Here is a 15,615-nt window from a genome sequence, read left to right as displayed (position 1 = left end):
AGGAGGATATAAAATGTCGATTTTCAAACGTTGCTAGACGCCGTACAAACGTTCTAACCCCCCAGTTCGTGGAATGAACTCAGCTACACAGCATAATACCCTAATATTTACTTTTATTTATACTTTTATAATAATGCAGCAATTGTCATGATTTCCGGGTAACTACGTGTTTAATTAATGTACTCGTATTTGTGTTATCAACGAACTCAGGTATGACTCCTGTAATGTTGCAATATAAAAGAAGAAGTGATTACAATACATTGAAAATAATGGTTGTCCTTAAACTACCAATGCTGACTGTGAGAGATTCATAGATGATTATAGAAATTATTGCAGACCTATAGTTGCGCATGAGACTGAATAATTCTCTGGTTTATAACGGATATATGGATTGCCATGCATACGTACATTCTCAAAATAGCATTCTTGCAAATCAATTACAAAATGTTTACCTGATCATTTTGTAAACTTTTTTTTTTTTTTTGCGGTCATAGAATTTTTGTTAAATGATTTCTCTCCGCGGTCATCTCAGATTTTTTTTTTTCGAGGTATTGCAGCCTTTCCTGCCCTTAACAATAAGAGACCATTATTCTAAATTTGATATAATTATTCAAATAGATATAATCGGATGTTTTATCAGTGTCATTTATTTCTTTTCATTTGCATAACTGTGCATCATGCCTGCATACAATGTCCGTGTAGTCCCATATAATAATTTTCTGCATTATTTTGATAAGAATAAAGATGCTCCAGTGAACTACCATAAGTTTTCTCTATAGTTTGCAGGCGCAAAACCTTGTTGGTCTTAGAGGAGTCTGTGCCAAGACTACTACATGCACACGGTTACAGTGCCAATGGTGCATGTAATAGTCTTGGCGCAGACTCCTTTACGAGCAACAAGGGTTTGTGTCTGCAAACTACTAGTATTTTACCAAAATACAAGCTGGTGTTAACAAAAAAAAAAAAAATATATATATATATATATATATATATATATATAGAAATGCACTTTTGAACCATTTTAGTGACCCTCAGGATTTTTTTTATAAAGACAGGTAACGACCATCATAATGCCCATTATCCTGTAACAATTTCCCAAATGCACTTCACCTGATACACACACACTCACTAGACACGCACCGCCGCACACGATACACTCTCTTTGAAACTGTGGAAATCTTAACTTTCCAAAATGATGCCGTGTTATGTTTTCATTTTACACTACGTTTATCTAGTTGATGTCTACTGTGCCCATCATGCCAGTGAATCAGGTGTCTGGCAGTTGCTCGCTATGTACTGCTGCGGACCCTCGCTTCCTTTCCATATCCCTTATTCTCCCTTTCTTTTCTTTCGTCTTTCCTTTCTCCCTTTCCTTTTCCCCCTATTTTCTCTCTTATTGCCCCTTCCAACGTCTTTTGTTGTTTGTGTATCCGAGTGTCTATCACGGTGCCTATGTACATGATGTGTGTGTGTGTGTGTGTGTGTGCACGCGTTACTATAGTACTTTTTTTTTTTTTTACCTTTTGTTAGTTGAGTTTATTGAGTTGCCCACATCTCTACAAGTTCATTTTTCCACGGGCCTCTTTTTTCTAATTAATACAATCATTTTGAACAATGGTTTCATAATTATGATTATGTATGGTATATGTTTGTACATTATCTTATTACACTCTTTTTCAATATAATTATTTGTAATTGAATATTGGCGAATGTGATATTGGAATTGAAATAGAAAATTGAACTGAGATATGATAGTTGTTGTTTGTTTCCAAAGCAATGTGCTTGTGTGAAATCAAATAAAAACACAAAAGCATACTAAAGTAATGGGAATTGCAATGCGTAAACACCGTATAAGTGTCACATGCTTTATTTTATTTTGTTTTCAAGTTGAGCCGTTTCAGTGTAATAAAATTCTTATATTTTTACAACACTGGTGTGCTTTTCCCGAACTATCTATATTAATGTTGTTGTCATAGTTATTTCAAAGTTCAGGTAATACTTTAGCAACGGACGTATATAGTGTATAACTGCGACCTAATAATAACTGAATAAATGAAGTTTTGCTTGAAAGAAACAAAATGTAGCGTTTTTGATAACAAAAAAGTCTCATTTTTTTTTGTATTTGAACCTCACTTCACACACACACACTCACACACACACACACACACACACACACACACACTATATTGACAATCAACGCACCCCTGTAAGCTACCAGCATCTTTCCCAATATATCACATAGGCGCCCCTTTCTCGGCACAGCCAGCCACACCGGGCGCCAAATCAACACCAACAACTGCCAAGTACGTAAGTGATTGCACACATTTTGCCATATAGTAATTTTGTTCATGAATTTATTTCCGCCTGGTAATTACTTCTTTTATAGTATTGTCTATTCTACAGTCCTCTTTTATGAGTACATACTATATTTTTAATCAAAGATTTGTTAAAAAAATAATGTTGATATCACATTCATGTACACAACTCTATTTCATTTTATTTCAGTTATGAGTTTCCTTTGATTTAATTTCATTTCAGTTATGCATTTTCATTTCAACAAACAATACAAGTATACAAACGATTGTTACGTTCATTCTATTTCTATTAATATATCTCCTAACTTGCTATAAGGAGTACTACAGTATGATGTTGTAATCGTCAAATATGTTTTCAAAACATCATATTATTGACATCACGTTTACGTTATATTATTGAAATCACGTTTATTACAATAAATTATATTTCATTTAATTCCATTTCAATCGTAGTGCATGTTAACGTTCCATATTTATTTCTATCCCTTTATACCACAGTCTATGATTATTTCTGTATCACTCCACCGGCTTGTACAGACCAAAATGCTGAGGGAGACAATATTTCGAAAGCTCTCACCGCACCTGGCATCCTACTATACATCCTTCGTCATCCAATTCATTGTCACACTTGTATCAAAGGAAACCAAAGACCAGTTAAGATGGGGTCATCCCACTAGACCGACACCCACAAGTCATACAGCCCACGAGTTCGACATTGAAAACAGGTCCATGAGTCATACAGCTCACGAGTTGTACAGCCCGTGAGTTCGACACTAGGTAAAAACAGCCCACGAGTTCGACAGATGTCGAACTAATGGGCTGTATGACTCGTGAGCTGTATAACTCATGGGCTGTATGACTTGCGAGCTGTATGACTCGCAGGCTGTATAACTCGTGGGTTTCGGTCTCGTGACGTGCACCAGTTAAGATGTGGATTGAGTGAAAGCAGAAATACTGATAGAACACATCAGTGAAAGTTTGAGGAAAATCGGACAGAATTAATCATTGCTGGATAAGAAGACTTCTACAGTTCGTGATATTATTTTTGGACAACAATATAGGGAGGAAAAAAATGGAGAATTCTACAAAATTTATTTGGCATGAAAAGAACGAAGTTTATAGACTTGTTACTATAGCAATGGGTATTCCCATGATTTCTGAAAGAGGTAAGTCAAGTGCTCTTTTCATTATGCTAGAAAAGTTAAGTACGTTAAAAAGAAAAAAAAATACATTCATGTATATGGTATCATGCTTCAGTATAGGTGTTGATTTTATTCACCTATACGTATATGTCCATTAAGCACCAGTTTTCCTGAAGAAAAGTGACAAGTCACATTGGGGAAGACATTTTCCTTTGGTCCTTTGGCAAATGAAGCGTATTGCAAGCTTTGATATTACAATGCTTACACGATACATACTATTGAAAGACTGTTAAGAATTACGCTCTGCGAGTTAGTGAAGTCAAACTATATACTATAAATAGACTATCGAAATTGACCATGCTAAACACAGAGAGACTGAAAATAAGTTAGTCAGTGTCGTCTCTGTTTACATGGAGGAAAACAAAGAATTCTTAAACACAGACCTCCATTAAAAATCCTACTTTTACACTATAGTAGAGCATAAAGCTTAAAAAGTCATTTAATTATCAGCCATTTCAGAACATAATGGAAGAAAAACGCAACGGAGATTGCACACTGATTTTCTTATACATACACGTATACAAAAAAGATAAGGAAATTATGTAAAATAGTACAAAATACTATATGTAGTATAAACCTACTCGTATGCAGACTTCTATATCTTCAGCACAGCTTCTTGTTTTGAGTTGTGTGTTGTTGTTTTTTTTGCACCGAATAAGGCAACCGCCAAGCAGGTTTACAAGACCTTAGTATCAAACTGCTACATATACTGATAAGGTACACAGTATACATCTTGTTTCAGGTTCTCTTTTCGACCACATACATAGACTGTTTTTTTTTTTCTTTATGAAAATGATAACTGGGGGCTCAAAATATGCCTAACAAAAGATTATTTATGTACTGACGTAGCAACGCATCTGGCTCATTGCATAACCATTGCAAGTGTTTTGTTCTTCTTTGGAAGCCTCCCAGTTAATGGCCGCCGTAAAGGCGGTATCTCACTGAGCGGGTTTAGCCCAGGATTCATTAACAGTTGTAATCAACGTCGTAATTGAAAAAGGTAGTGCAATCAAATTTGCAAACAATTTTCATTGTCGTAAACAGTTTTTTTTTTTCAACATGTTCAAAATTTCTTTGCGACAAAAAAAAACAAACAAAAAACAAAAACAAAACAAAAACCTTTTAGATAGGACAAAGAAAACTGTTTACGAATTTGATTACAAACGAACCCCGGGATTCCCTATAACTTAATTCGCTACGCTTGCAAATATTCGCAGCTCAGCGAGATACCCCCTAAAGTTACAATGCACTAGAGTTGGATTCATCTATACATTTTGTAATGTAATTATGATAATTTTTCCGTAAGTGCTTGATGTTGTGATTTCATTGCCAATAGAGGGCGTTAGCTCACATCATACTGCAGTAAACGTACATAATACGATCATGACGCAGAGCTTAACACTGACTGACTTTTTTTTTTTTGTCTCGGTTGGCCCATTAAAATCGGAGGTTGCTATTTTCCTCTTTTCTTTCGTTTTGGTGATTTAAACATCGAGTGATGTTCGTCGTTGACGACGGTCACCATGATGAAAACCTCCGATGTGAGATGAGTTGAGGATTCATCCTCACAGAGCATTTTGTACTCTGAAGTGAGCTTCTCAGCGACGTCTGGCGAGGTCGCCCAGATATGCAGAACTTTTTTGGACCACCTGTCCTTTGCATTCTGCGTTGCACGGTGTAATCCTGTTTGTAAGATGAAAATACAAACATGGAAACGTTTAAAGAAGAAATCCACCTTGAAAATAAATAAACTCTAAAAAAAAAAAAAAGAAAAAGAATCCAACAGAATGCCAGAAATCAAATGGGAAATAAGAAAGATATAATATTTTTAACCTTCACATTTCTTCGAATTTTTTTCCCCTATGAATATTCAAATTTGCGAGTTGATGATGCTATGCCCTCACAAGCTTCCGTGAATATTGTAAATGATATTCGGAAAAAATCCATCTTTAGACAATACAGCTAAGAGCATATTACCATACCAAAATATATCAGAGCTAACTTTAAAAAGTGCATGGTTTTGAAAGTTTTGTCTTATACTTTTGAAATATGGGAATATTGTCGTTTTCGTACATGGAATGATTAAGAAATTGTGAGAGCATGACATCATCAACTTGCTAATTTGAATATTCATAACGACTGCTCAAGAAGGGTTTTCTGAAATATTCCGAAATCTTTAAATTTCATAACTTCCTTATTTTTTCTCCAATATGGATCACCACTGCACTTTTCTGCAAGGACTTTCGTCTCTTTCCTATGGATTTAATAAAATTTGGAGAAGATCATATTGTATTCTTATGACAGCACATACAAGACGCTTTAATTCGTCATGATCATAATGGCAATGCTCATGTATTAACAGTGTCAACAATACTAATAAAAACGGTAAAACTCAGTGTAGTAAAAGGGTAAACAAATTGAGGTTAAGTGATTTTTAGGCGGATACTGTGCTGCAGTTCGCCGGCTCCGTGTAACATTTCAATTGTGAACCTAATAAATCATCCATTCAATTTCAATATCAGTCGAGTCAAAACACGAACCCCCCCCCCCAAAAAAAAGCGACCAAACAAACAAGGAACGGTTATAATTGTGAAAGTTTTGGCAATTTTTGAAATTTTCAGTACAGATATTCTCGCCCTTGCCATAAGTTACCAGTAACATGACAAGACCGCAAGAGCAATGTCGTTTAAATTTCTTAAGTTAACTCCACTACTCACAGATCAGAAGGAATTTAACATTTTTCTGCAAAAATGTGCAGCTACAAATTCAAAAGACTGAGTAAGACTATGGTTACATTGGCACATGAATTCACTTCCAGGCTGCTCCAGTAGGGATTTTTTTCTGTTTGTTCGTTATTAAAGTGACTAAAGTTTGTTTGTCTGTCATGTCTGTCTTTCTGTACGTTGCTTTTAGTGTAGTCCTTTCTGTCTAATGAGCTGCAGTACTATGCTCAAATTGCTCGCTCTTTTTGGTTTTATCATCAGGTCCCTGCAAACATTGATTATAATGACCATGATGACTTCAACATCGCTACGTAATTCAGGACACAGGTTCTTAAGAGGATCGGTCCCAGGGATCGGTACTCTCATTATAAGTTTTTCTCTGCGCTCCAGTTTCCTAACTTCTAAACTCTACGTGACACTTACCTTTCAGTTTCTTTCTCAGAAGGTCCTCTGCATCCTCTTTCTCAAACTCCGCCTTGTACTTCATCGCTCTGGTAACGGACACGCCCACACTGACACCGAACATTTCGCAGGTGTAATCCACCATGGGTCCACCGCGGGGATCGTAAGCAATCTCCATCTCCGTCTGGAAGAGTTTTGCTCCGAAACAGCGGTGAAAGAGCTCGAAGCTAAAATAATAGTAATAATAATAAAAACACACACACACACACACGTTTCTGTAAACATGAAAAAACAGATTTTTTTTTTTTTTTTTATTTTTCCAATAAGATGCCACTGTATGATGAACTGTCATAGTAAGGCAACATTTTGAATACAAACTAGTTCGTATATTGTTATCATAATGAATATTTACATTGCTTGTGAAGGGGTCAGTTTGTTTGATGGACTTGGGTCTTCTTTTTTTTTATTCAATGATGTGGACATCCTTTGAATCATACAGAGGATATCTAGGCTGTTTGTAACTTGATGGTTTTCAGCACACTGGCGTACCTTCCACGTTCAACTACCACACGCTGACACTTCTAAAGAACTTCACAGCAGATAGTGATGTACAATATGTACAAAGATGGTTGTTTATTGTCTTCTAGATGAAGTTCACAAGTCTTCTTGAGCGGCATAAAAGAGTGGGTATCTCCCACTCAATCAGTGACCAATTAATACATAAATACTCGTATCGACTGTCTTCCAAGAGAGATATAATTCTATTTATATAGCACGGTATTCTGAGGGTGCAGCCCACGGTGCTATGGAAAATTTTGTATAACACCACCTTGCAACAACATAATAAATGTAATAGCATTTCATTTCATTTCATTTCATTTCATTTCATTTCATTTCATTTCATTTCAACCTATTTCATTTGCATATTCCACCCTTTAATAATCTTTGCAAACCATCATCCAATCAATTGCCGGCTACATGGCATTTGGAAATGATCATGCATGTTCAGAAGTGACCACCATGGTGACCACTATAATAGACTATACTCTATATTGTCTTAAAGGACAAGTCCATGTGGATTGAGTGAATGCAGCAATATTAGTAGGACACATTAGAGAAAATTTGGGGAAAATCAGATTATCCGTTCCAAAAAACTAAAAATATGTGAAATTCTCTTTATATTTTCCTTATATTGTTGTATCACACGCATGTGGCATCATACACTGTAGTAGTCTTCTCTATGTTCAGGCAAAGACTCATCACCATTCACTTCTGTGGAAGCCTGTATATCGTTCCCGTCTTTGAAACCATACATTCATGATCACCAAATCAGGATGAAAATTACTCCGTCTTTGTCCTTTTTTTTTTTTTTTTTTTTTTTTTTTGCTTGGCATGAGAGTTTTCAAGACTTCCGAATTTGTTGATTGTTGTTTTTGCTTGTTTTGTACTTTTCGCTATGTAATCAGCCTTTGCTTGGCGGATCTTTGTAGTAATTTGATTTCACAGCCGTTTGTATTCCTTCCAATCTTTGCCTAACTTTTACTGCAAGTTTTTTTCTTTAAATTTCTCTTGTGAGTAAAATCCAGTATATCTGACGTCATCCATGGAGATTCTTGTTTCCTGGTCCTTTTCCTTGAGAGAGACGTGCTTGTTAAACACCTCAACGAGTTTCTTTTCAAAGAAACAGTATGCGCTATTTACATCTTATACAACCTTCAATCTTTTCCATGAAGTTATCTGATTGACGTCATTTATGTAGAAATTCACATCAAAATATCTATAGCTACGCTTAACTTTAAAATTGTGACAATGATTCACATTGAGATCTCGTTTTTACCTCAGACAGGTACAATAAACCCGATAATGGTCACACATACCTATGGTTTTTATTCCACCATCATTAACTTTACCTTCATCGTTTAAAAAAAGAAATCAGCATTTTTGGTGACCCTCGTAGGAGAGTAAGCTGAGTCAAATCAGAATTCATGATGATCTCTAAAAGACGTTCTGATTGCCATGACACTGCATCCCAAAACATATTACAATTCACGTCACCAATTATAATAATTATAATCTGAATTTAATCATCTGCTTTCTGCAGCCCTGGGTTGATAACCCAGGGTGATGTCCCTTGCATGGTTACAAAGAGAACCAGATGTAAAGGGGAAAAATGCGATCGCTCCCCCCCCCCCCCCCTCTCTCTCTCTCTCTGACTAGTCCATATCTATAAACGTTCTGATTTTACCCGGCAACAAAATCAGTGAGCAAACGTAGTTATAAAGTACCAAAAGTGGAACAGACTAAGTTGATCTATAATATAGATACACAATAAAGTGTCTTATATTGTTTATATGTGATGCATCGGTACATAGTTGAAATAGTTACACAAACGTAACACAACAGGCATATTAAAATATAGAAATGAGTACAACTGTAAAATGGAAATTCATTGACGACTTACCTCATGACTTCCGATTCTACCGAATTCCCTCCTGCGTTTGGACACTCCTTCATCCTCCTCGCCATATCCGACAGCTCTATTTGCTCGAATGAGCAATGAAACCAAATAGAGTGAGTCTCACACATACCATGCTCATTCTGGACTCCAATGCATCTTTTGAAGTCGGACACCGAATTAAGTCGAATGTCGAAATTCCTCGACGTGACATCCTGCTGGTGCGCCTCCTGGTGCTGTTGGTGCTCTTGGTGCTGTGCTCTAATTCTGCTGTGTTTAATTTTGACCGCAAGAGGGCGGTAAGTGAAGCCCCATGGAAAAAAGACACAGCAACAACAAAACAGGATTCAGTGGGCGACGCCGAATCATGAATATATGGAATAAGTGTGGTCAACGCATGACTGGCATCAAACGTTTGCATCAATCGTGTGCAGATTGAGCGTCATGGAATACAGAAAGATATACACTTTGTACATAGTCAATCTGTCAAAATAATATTATAGTTTCGAATTGGGAAGCATGATCGGTAAAGCTGTAATGACGTCGAACCTGCGACGATATCGCTTCGTCTCTCAGCCGCATAGGGCTTAAATTCAAGTGTTTCGCGCGTATGAGTCTTGGGTACAGAGGTCGTATGTTTAATCGCTGTTTGGTTGGAATCTATGTAGAATATTGCGTGTGTTAAAAGCTATTAGAAGCTCACCAAGAGTGTGCACCATAATATCTCTGAATTTCAGGCCTGAAAATGCAAAATCTCCTTTGTGTGAGAGGGGATTTACCCCCTCCCACACCATTTCACAGCACATTTTCCTTAATAGAAATGTTTTGTACTTTTTTGACAGATGCAAAATATGATTACTTCACAAAAATGTCCACCTAGATCTCTGAAGTAAAGGTCTGAAATTGCAAACTCTCATGTTGGAGGGGGTAAACCCCTCCCTAGTGGTATCGATCCGAGGGGGGGGGGGGGAACTTTTCCTATACACTTAGTACACCTTTAGATTGACAGATTTCCAAATGTTTCATTTAAGTGTGCATCAGATCTCTTACTTCAAAATTTAAAAGTTTCCCCGTCCTCTTTTAATTTTCTCCGCTCGGTTCCCATCCACTGATTTACACTCTGTACACTTTGGGGACTTCATTTTCGAATATTCCACAAAAGTTCGCATCAGATTGTTCCATGTCAATCCTAAAAATGCAAAAAAAAAAAAAAAAAAAAAAACTCCGTCTTACACCCTTCCCCTTCCCCTGACAACTTCCATGTATATTTTAGTAGGCATACTCAGTGATGTCGCACACGCGGAACAAGAGCTGAGATACCACGATTTATTCATTCAGTTATCTGTGAATATTTATATTCTTACTTTTTTGATAGGAAAACAAATCCAAAATTTCACCAAAAGCGTGTACTAAATCGCTGAATTTCAGGTCTGAAAATGCCAAATCTTCCTCATGTGTGTGTGTGTGTGTGTGTGTGTGTGTGTGTGTGTGTATGGGGGGGGGGGGGGGAGTCCCCTTGGGATGATTGCTTTAATGGACTTAAATCACGAAAATTGAGGAACCCAATAACTATAAAGAAATATCTACTATATACATTATTACAATTAAAGAAATGGATATCCATATTACATGGCAACTTATTTATTTCAACCACATATCAGCAACCCAGCAAGAATTTCTGGTACATCAAAGATTCTTATTGATAACATATTTTCAAATGTAATAAACACAGAATTTACAAATGGTATATTTTATTATGATATATCTGATCATTCACCTGTTTTCACCATCAATAAAAATTTTTTGCAAACAAAACAATATTTTGATAGTAAAAAATCTCAAATGTATTATAAGGAAACAGAAAGTAACATTAATTCTTTGATATTTGATTTAGCGCAGGAAGAATGGGGCGATGTATTTGATGAAAGCAATGCTGATACTGCTTATGAAAAATTTATCAGCAGGTTATTGTATTATTATCAGAAAAATATTCCTTTGGTTAAACGGAAACCTTTAAAGAAAAATAGACAACCCTGGATTACCAAAGGTATTATGCGGTCTATATCAACCCGTAATAAGTTATATAAGCAAGCAATAAAGAATCAAAGTAACAATTTATTTATGAAATACCGGAAATATAGAAATCAGTTAAAGGGGAAGGCTAGTAACTGATCAGTGGGAATCAATGGAAATGCTGGGAGATGATTGTTCCAATCCTTATGGGATTCATTCAAGAGTTCATTGTATATCTATTGTTGTGTGAAAATGATTTGCTTCAGAACGGTCTCATATTCAAGTAATGTGCAGATTAATGCACCGTCACTGACCAGGGACACTAACCTGGAAGCATTAAACTGCACATTACTTGAATATGAGACCATTCTGAAGCAAATCATTTTCACACAACAATAGATATACAACGAACTCTTGAATGAATCCCATAAGGATTGGAACAATCATCTTCCAGCATTTCCACTGATTCCCACTGATCAGTTACTAGCCTTCCCCTTTAACATCAGTAATAAGATTGTCCCGAAAATTGTATTATTCAAATAATATAGAAAAAAAATAAGGATAATCATTTTTCATTGTGGAAAACTGTCAATGCTCTTATGGGAAAGACGGTAAAAGAAACTACCAACTCTATCATCATTGACAATGAGGAAATTACTGATTTTACCACAATTGCCAACTCATTTAATGATTATTTTATAAATATTGGTCCTAGTTTAGCATCTAATATGAATTCATGTAATACACATTTTACTGATTATTTACCCAATTCTTGTGAAAATTCATTATTTCTCACGCCTACCAATGATCATGAGATAATCAATGTTGTCCAGAATCTTGAAACAACTAAATCGAGTGGGCATGATGATCTTAGTGTTCATTTATTGAAACAAATATTTTTTTTTTTTTTTTTTTTTTACATTGCAAACCCCCTAACTCACGTATTTAATATGTCTCTTTCAACAGGCATTTTTCCGAACTCATTCAAACTTGCAAAAGTTATTCCTATTCATAAAAAAGATGACTCTAAATTAATGAGCAATTATAGACCAATTTCATTATTACCAAGTATATCCAAAGTTCTTGAAAAAATTGTGTATAAAAGGTTACATCAGTTTTTACAAACCAATAATTTATTGATACCCAATCAATTTGGAGTTAGAAGTGGATATTCTACTGATTATGCAATCGCTCACATGTATAATAACTGAAGCTTTTACTGATAAGAAGCATGTTATAGGTATATACATGGATTTGTCGAAAGCATTCGACACCATCGACCATGAAGTATTGATATATAAACTTAATACGTATGGAGTCCGAGGTCACGCTCTGCTCTGGTTTATAAATTATTTGCAAAACCGTCAACAGTATGTGAGTTTTCAGTCTTATGAATCACAGAAACTTGATATTAAATGTGGGGTACCTCAAGGCTCCATTTTAGGGCCTCTGTTGTTTAACATTTATATAAATGATATTATAAGTTCTTCTCCATCTCTGAATTTTATACTTTTTGCTGATGATACATCCATTATTACATCAGATTATGATATAGGGACCCTTGTTAATCGTTTGAACACTGATTATTGAATATATTGAATTGGTTTAAATCAAACAAGTTATCTTTGAATGTTAACAAGACAAATTTTGTTAATTTTAGAAAACCCTACTCACAGGATCTTAATGGTCAATATATCAATTGATGGGTTTTCTCTTTGCGAGAAACAGGTTATTAGATTTTTAGGCATTACAATCGATTCTCATTTGACATGGAACGAACACATATCCTGTCTACAAAGGACCCTATCAAGAAATATTGGCGTACTCTGGAAGTTGAAAGATCTTTTATGAGAACGATCCCTGATTATTTTATATAATTCTTTAATTTTACCTCATTTATTGTATTCAAATATTGTATGGGGAAATTGTAGTATTACTAAACTGAATTCATTGTATTTACTCCAAAAGCGTGCTATTCGCATTATTACTAATTCCACATATTTATCTCATACAGATCCTTTATTTCATCGTTTGCATACTTTGAAGCTTCAGGACATCCACATTTTACAAACAGGTATATTTATGTACAAGTACGCAACAAATCAACTTCCCTCTTTATTTCATAATATTTTTCACGTAAATTCGAATATACACACATATCCAACTCGCCGTTCGACAGACTTTCACCTTGTAAACCCCAAAACTGTCTTAGCTCAGAAATCAATTAGACATTACGGTCCCGATGTTTGGAATAACCTACCTGATCAATTAAAGCAGTGTACTTCACTTTTTTCCTTTAAAGCTCATTTAAAAAAATATTTATTACTGAAATATGTTTCCAGTTAGTAGTCTTTGATCAATGTATTTTTTCTTTCTTTTTTCTCTTAAGTCTCAGTCAGCCCTGATCCATGCAAAGTGTTTTTTTTTTCGATTTTTTCCATTCCCTCCCGTTCCCTTCTTTGATGATATTGCATACATTCAGTAAAGCCCATACCTTACCCCCAGAATAGGCATGCTACAGCCTTTATTCTCTCTTGCACTGTCACCTGCACACACGACGCACTGTCACTCGCACACACCTACACTTTTATTGTCTACTATACCATGCAGTAGTCAATGGTGCAGCGTGCTGTTTTTTTTTTCTTGTTTTAAAGCGCCAAGTCACTATTTTTCTTTTCTTTTTTTTTCTTTTTTCTCTAGCAAAATGTGTTTCGTGTATTAAGATTAAGAGTTTTATGAGTACATATATAATTGGTGTTGTATTATATTGGTATCACATATTCAGATAGGGCCTCATCCACGTCAAGCTCTGCTTATGATGACGGTCCCCTGTATTGATTTCTCCTTTGTTAATAGATACAGTATGCCTTAATATGTTATTTTGATTCATATGTCACTTCAGACTAATGTTGTTACGCAAATGATATATTTTTTTTGTATTGATTTGTATGTTATCTGTATCATTCTGTTTTCATTTGCAATTGTATTCGGAGAAAGAAAATGCAAAAATAAACCAAACAAACAAACAAACATGTACAATTCCGTTGATTTCATTTGCGCATTATGCAAGGCGACGCCACATTTATTGAAAGGGGGGAGGGGGTGTCAAAATCGTCTGCCACTTCCCTTCCACCTCATATTCACGCAAAAAATAGTGGGGAATGCAAACAGTCAATCCCTGTAAAGTGTTTGTGTCAGCCCTCCCCCCCCCCCCACGTTTTTGTGCCGGTCCGGTTATGGGCTTGTAATTGTGATTACAATGTGATGGTAACCTGTCGCTGATCATCCCCCCCCCCCCCCCACACACACACACACTCCTCTTTACTGACTTAAGCCGGTGTTTACACCAAGCAATAAAATCAATGAGGCAACCTAATTATTAAGTACTAAAAGTAGAGCAGACTAAATTGATCCATAATTCAGATACACAGTGAAGTGTCTTATATTTATATTATGTGATACATCGGCCATAGTTGAAAAAGTTACACAAACGTAGCACAACAGGCATACTAAAAGTTGGAAATGAGTACAAGCGTAAAATGGAAATTATTGACGATTTACCTCATGACTTCCGATTTTATCGAATTCCCTCCTGCGTTGAAATACTCCTTCATCCTCCTCGCCTTCTCGGACAGCTCCATTTGCTCGAATGAGCAATGAAACCAAATATTACCATGCTCATTCTGTACTCGGATGCGTCTTTTGGTGTTACTGGTGTTTCTGGTGAGCGACTCCACAGAACTCTTGTGAGCAGCTCCTGTAATTCTGCTGTCTAATTGTGGCCGCAAGAGGGCGGTAAGTGAACCTCATTAATTTGTATGAAAGATTAAGCAAAAACCAAAGCAACAAAAGGTCAGTGGGCGTGGCCAATCATGAATATTCATGATAGTCAACGTATGATTGGCATCTAACTTGTGCATCAACCGTGTGCAGATTGAGCGTAATTGAATTAAATACGGTATTGGTCTCCTGATTACCGAATTACCCAGTTACCACACTTCGCCACCAGTCCCATAAATACTCCTTGCATGTAAGGTCATAAACTTCCGTATTTTGTCCCGTAGTGTCATAATAGGTGGGTGTGAGAATAGGCAGATAAAAGGTTTGGGAGGCCTGTAAAAGATGTGTGGGATTTAGATGTACGTTTGATCGTTGTTTGGCAGAATGATTGCTGTATATAGAAAGATACTGCTACTTAGTACATGTATGTCAGTTTCATGGAAGCAACTCTCGCAGGAGTGAATGTAACGTGACGGTAGTCATATTGGAGCCTTTGGGTTAGGCGACAGAAAGGTTTCACGGTGTTGATTAATTCACGAAAAATCATGTGGTCCTTGATATCGTGGCATGAAAATTGGGATATTTAGCACTCAAGAAACATAGTGTGTGCCACTGCACTGCATGGTAATCTACGATATAGTTTTAACCTATGCAAAAATCACAAATGAATTTTATTTTTCTCTAGGCTGAGCTATCATGAAATCAAAATTTAAATGCATTTTGAC

General features: G+C 36.0%; 1 protein-coding gene across 1 annotated transcript; it reads right to left on the bottom strand.

Moving 5' to 3' along the window:
• Window positions 1–4,970: 4,970 nt before the first annotated feature.
• Window positions 4,971–14,751, bottom strand: LOC140229547 (uncharacterized). Its single transcript, XM_072309794.1, has 4 exons — window positions 14,672–14,751; window positions 9,104–9,364; window positions 6,664–6,869; window positions 4,971–5,200 (listed from the first exon to the last, which is right to left on the bottom strand). The coding sequence occupies exons 1-4, from the start codon at window positions 14,749–14,751 to the stop codon at window positions 4,971–4,973; spliced, it is 777 nt and encodes a 258-aa protein (XP_072165895.1).
• Window positions 14,752–15,615: the final 864 nt, after the last annotated feature.

This window comes from Diadema setosum, chromosome 6 (genome assembly GCF_964275005.1).
Source record: "Diadema setosum chromosome 6, eeDiaSeto1, whole genome shotgun sequence".
Taxonomy (NCBI): Eukaryota; Metazoa; Echinodermata; class Echinoidea; order Diadematoida; family Diadematidae; genus Diadema; species Diadema setosum.
The sequence above is the reverse complement of the archived record's forward strand: the minus strand, read 5'-3'. Positions and strand labels throughout refer to the sequence as shown.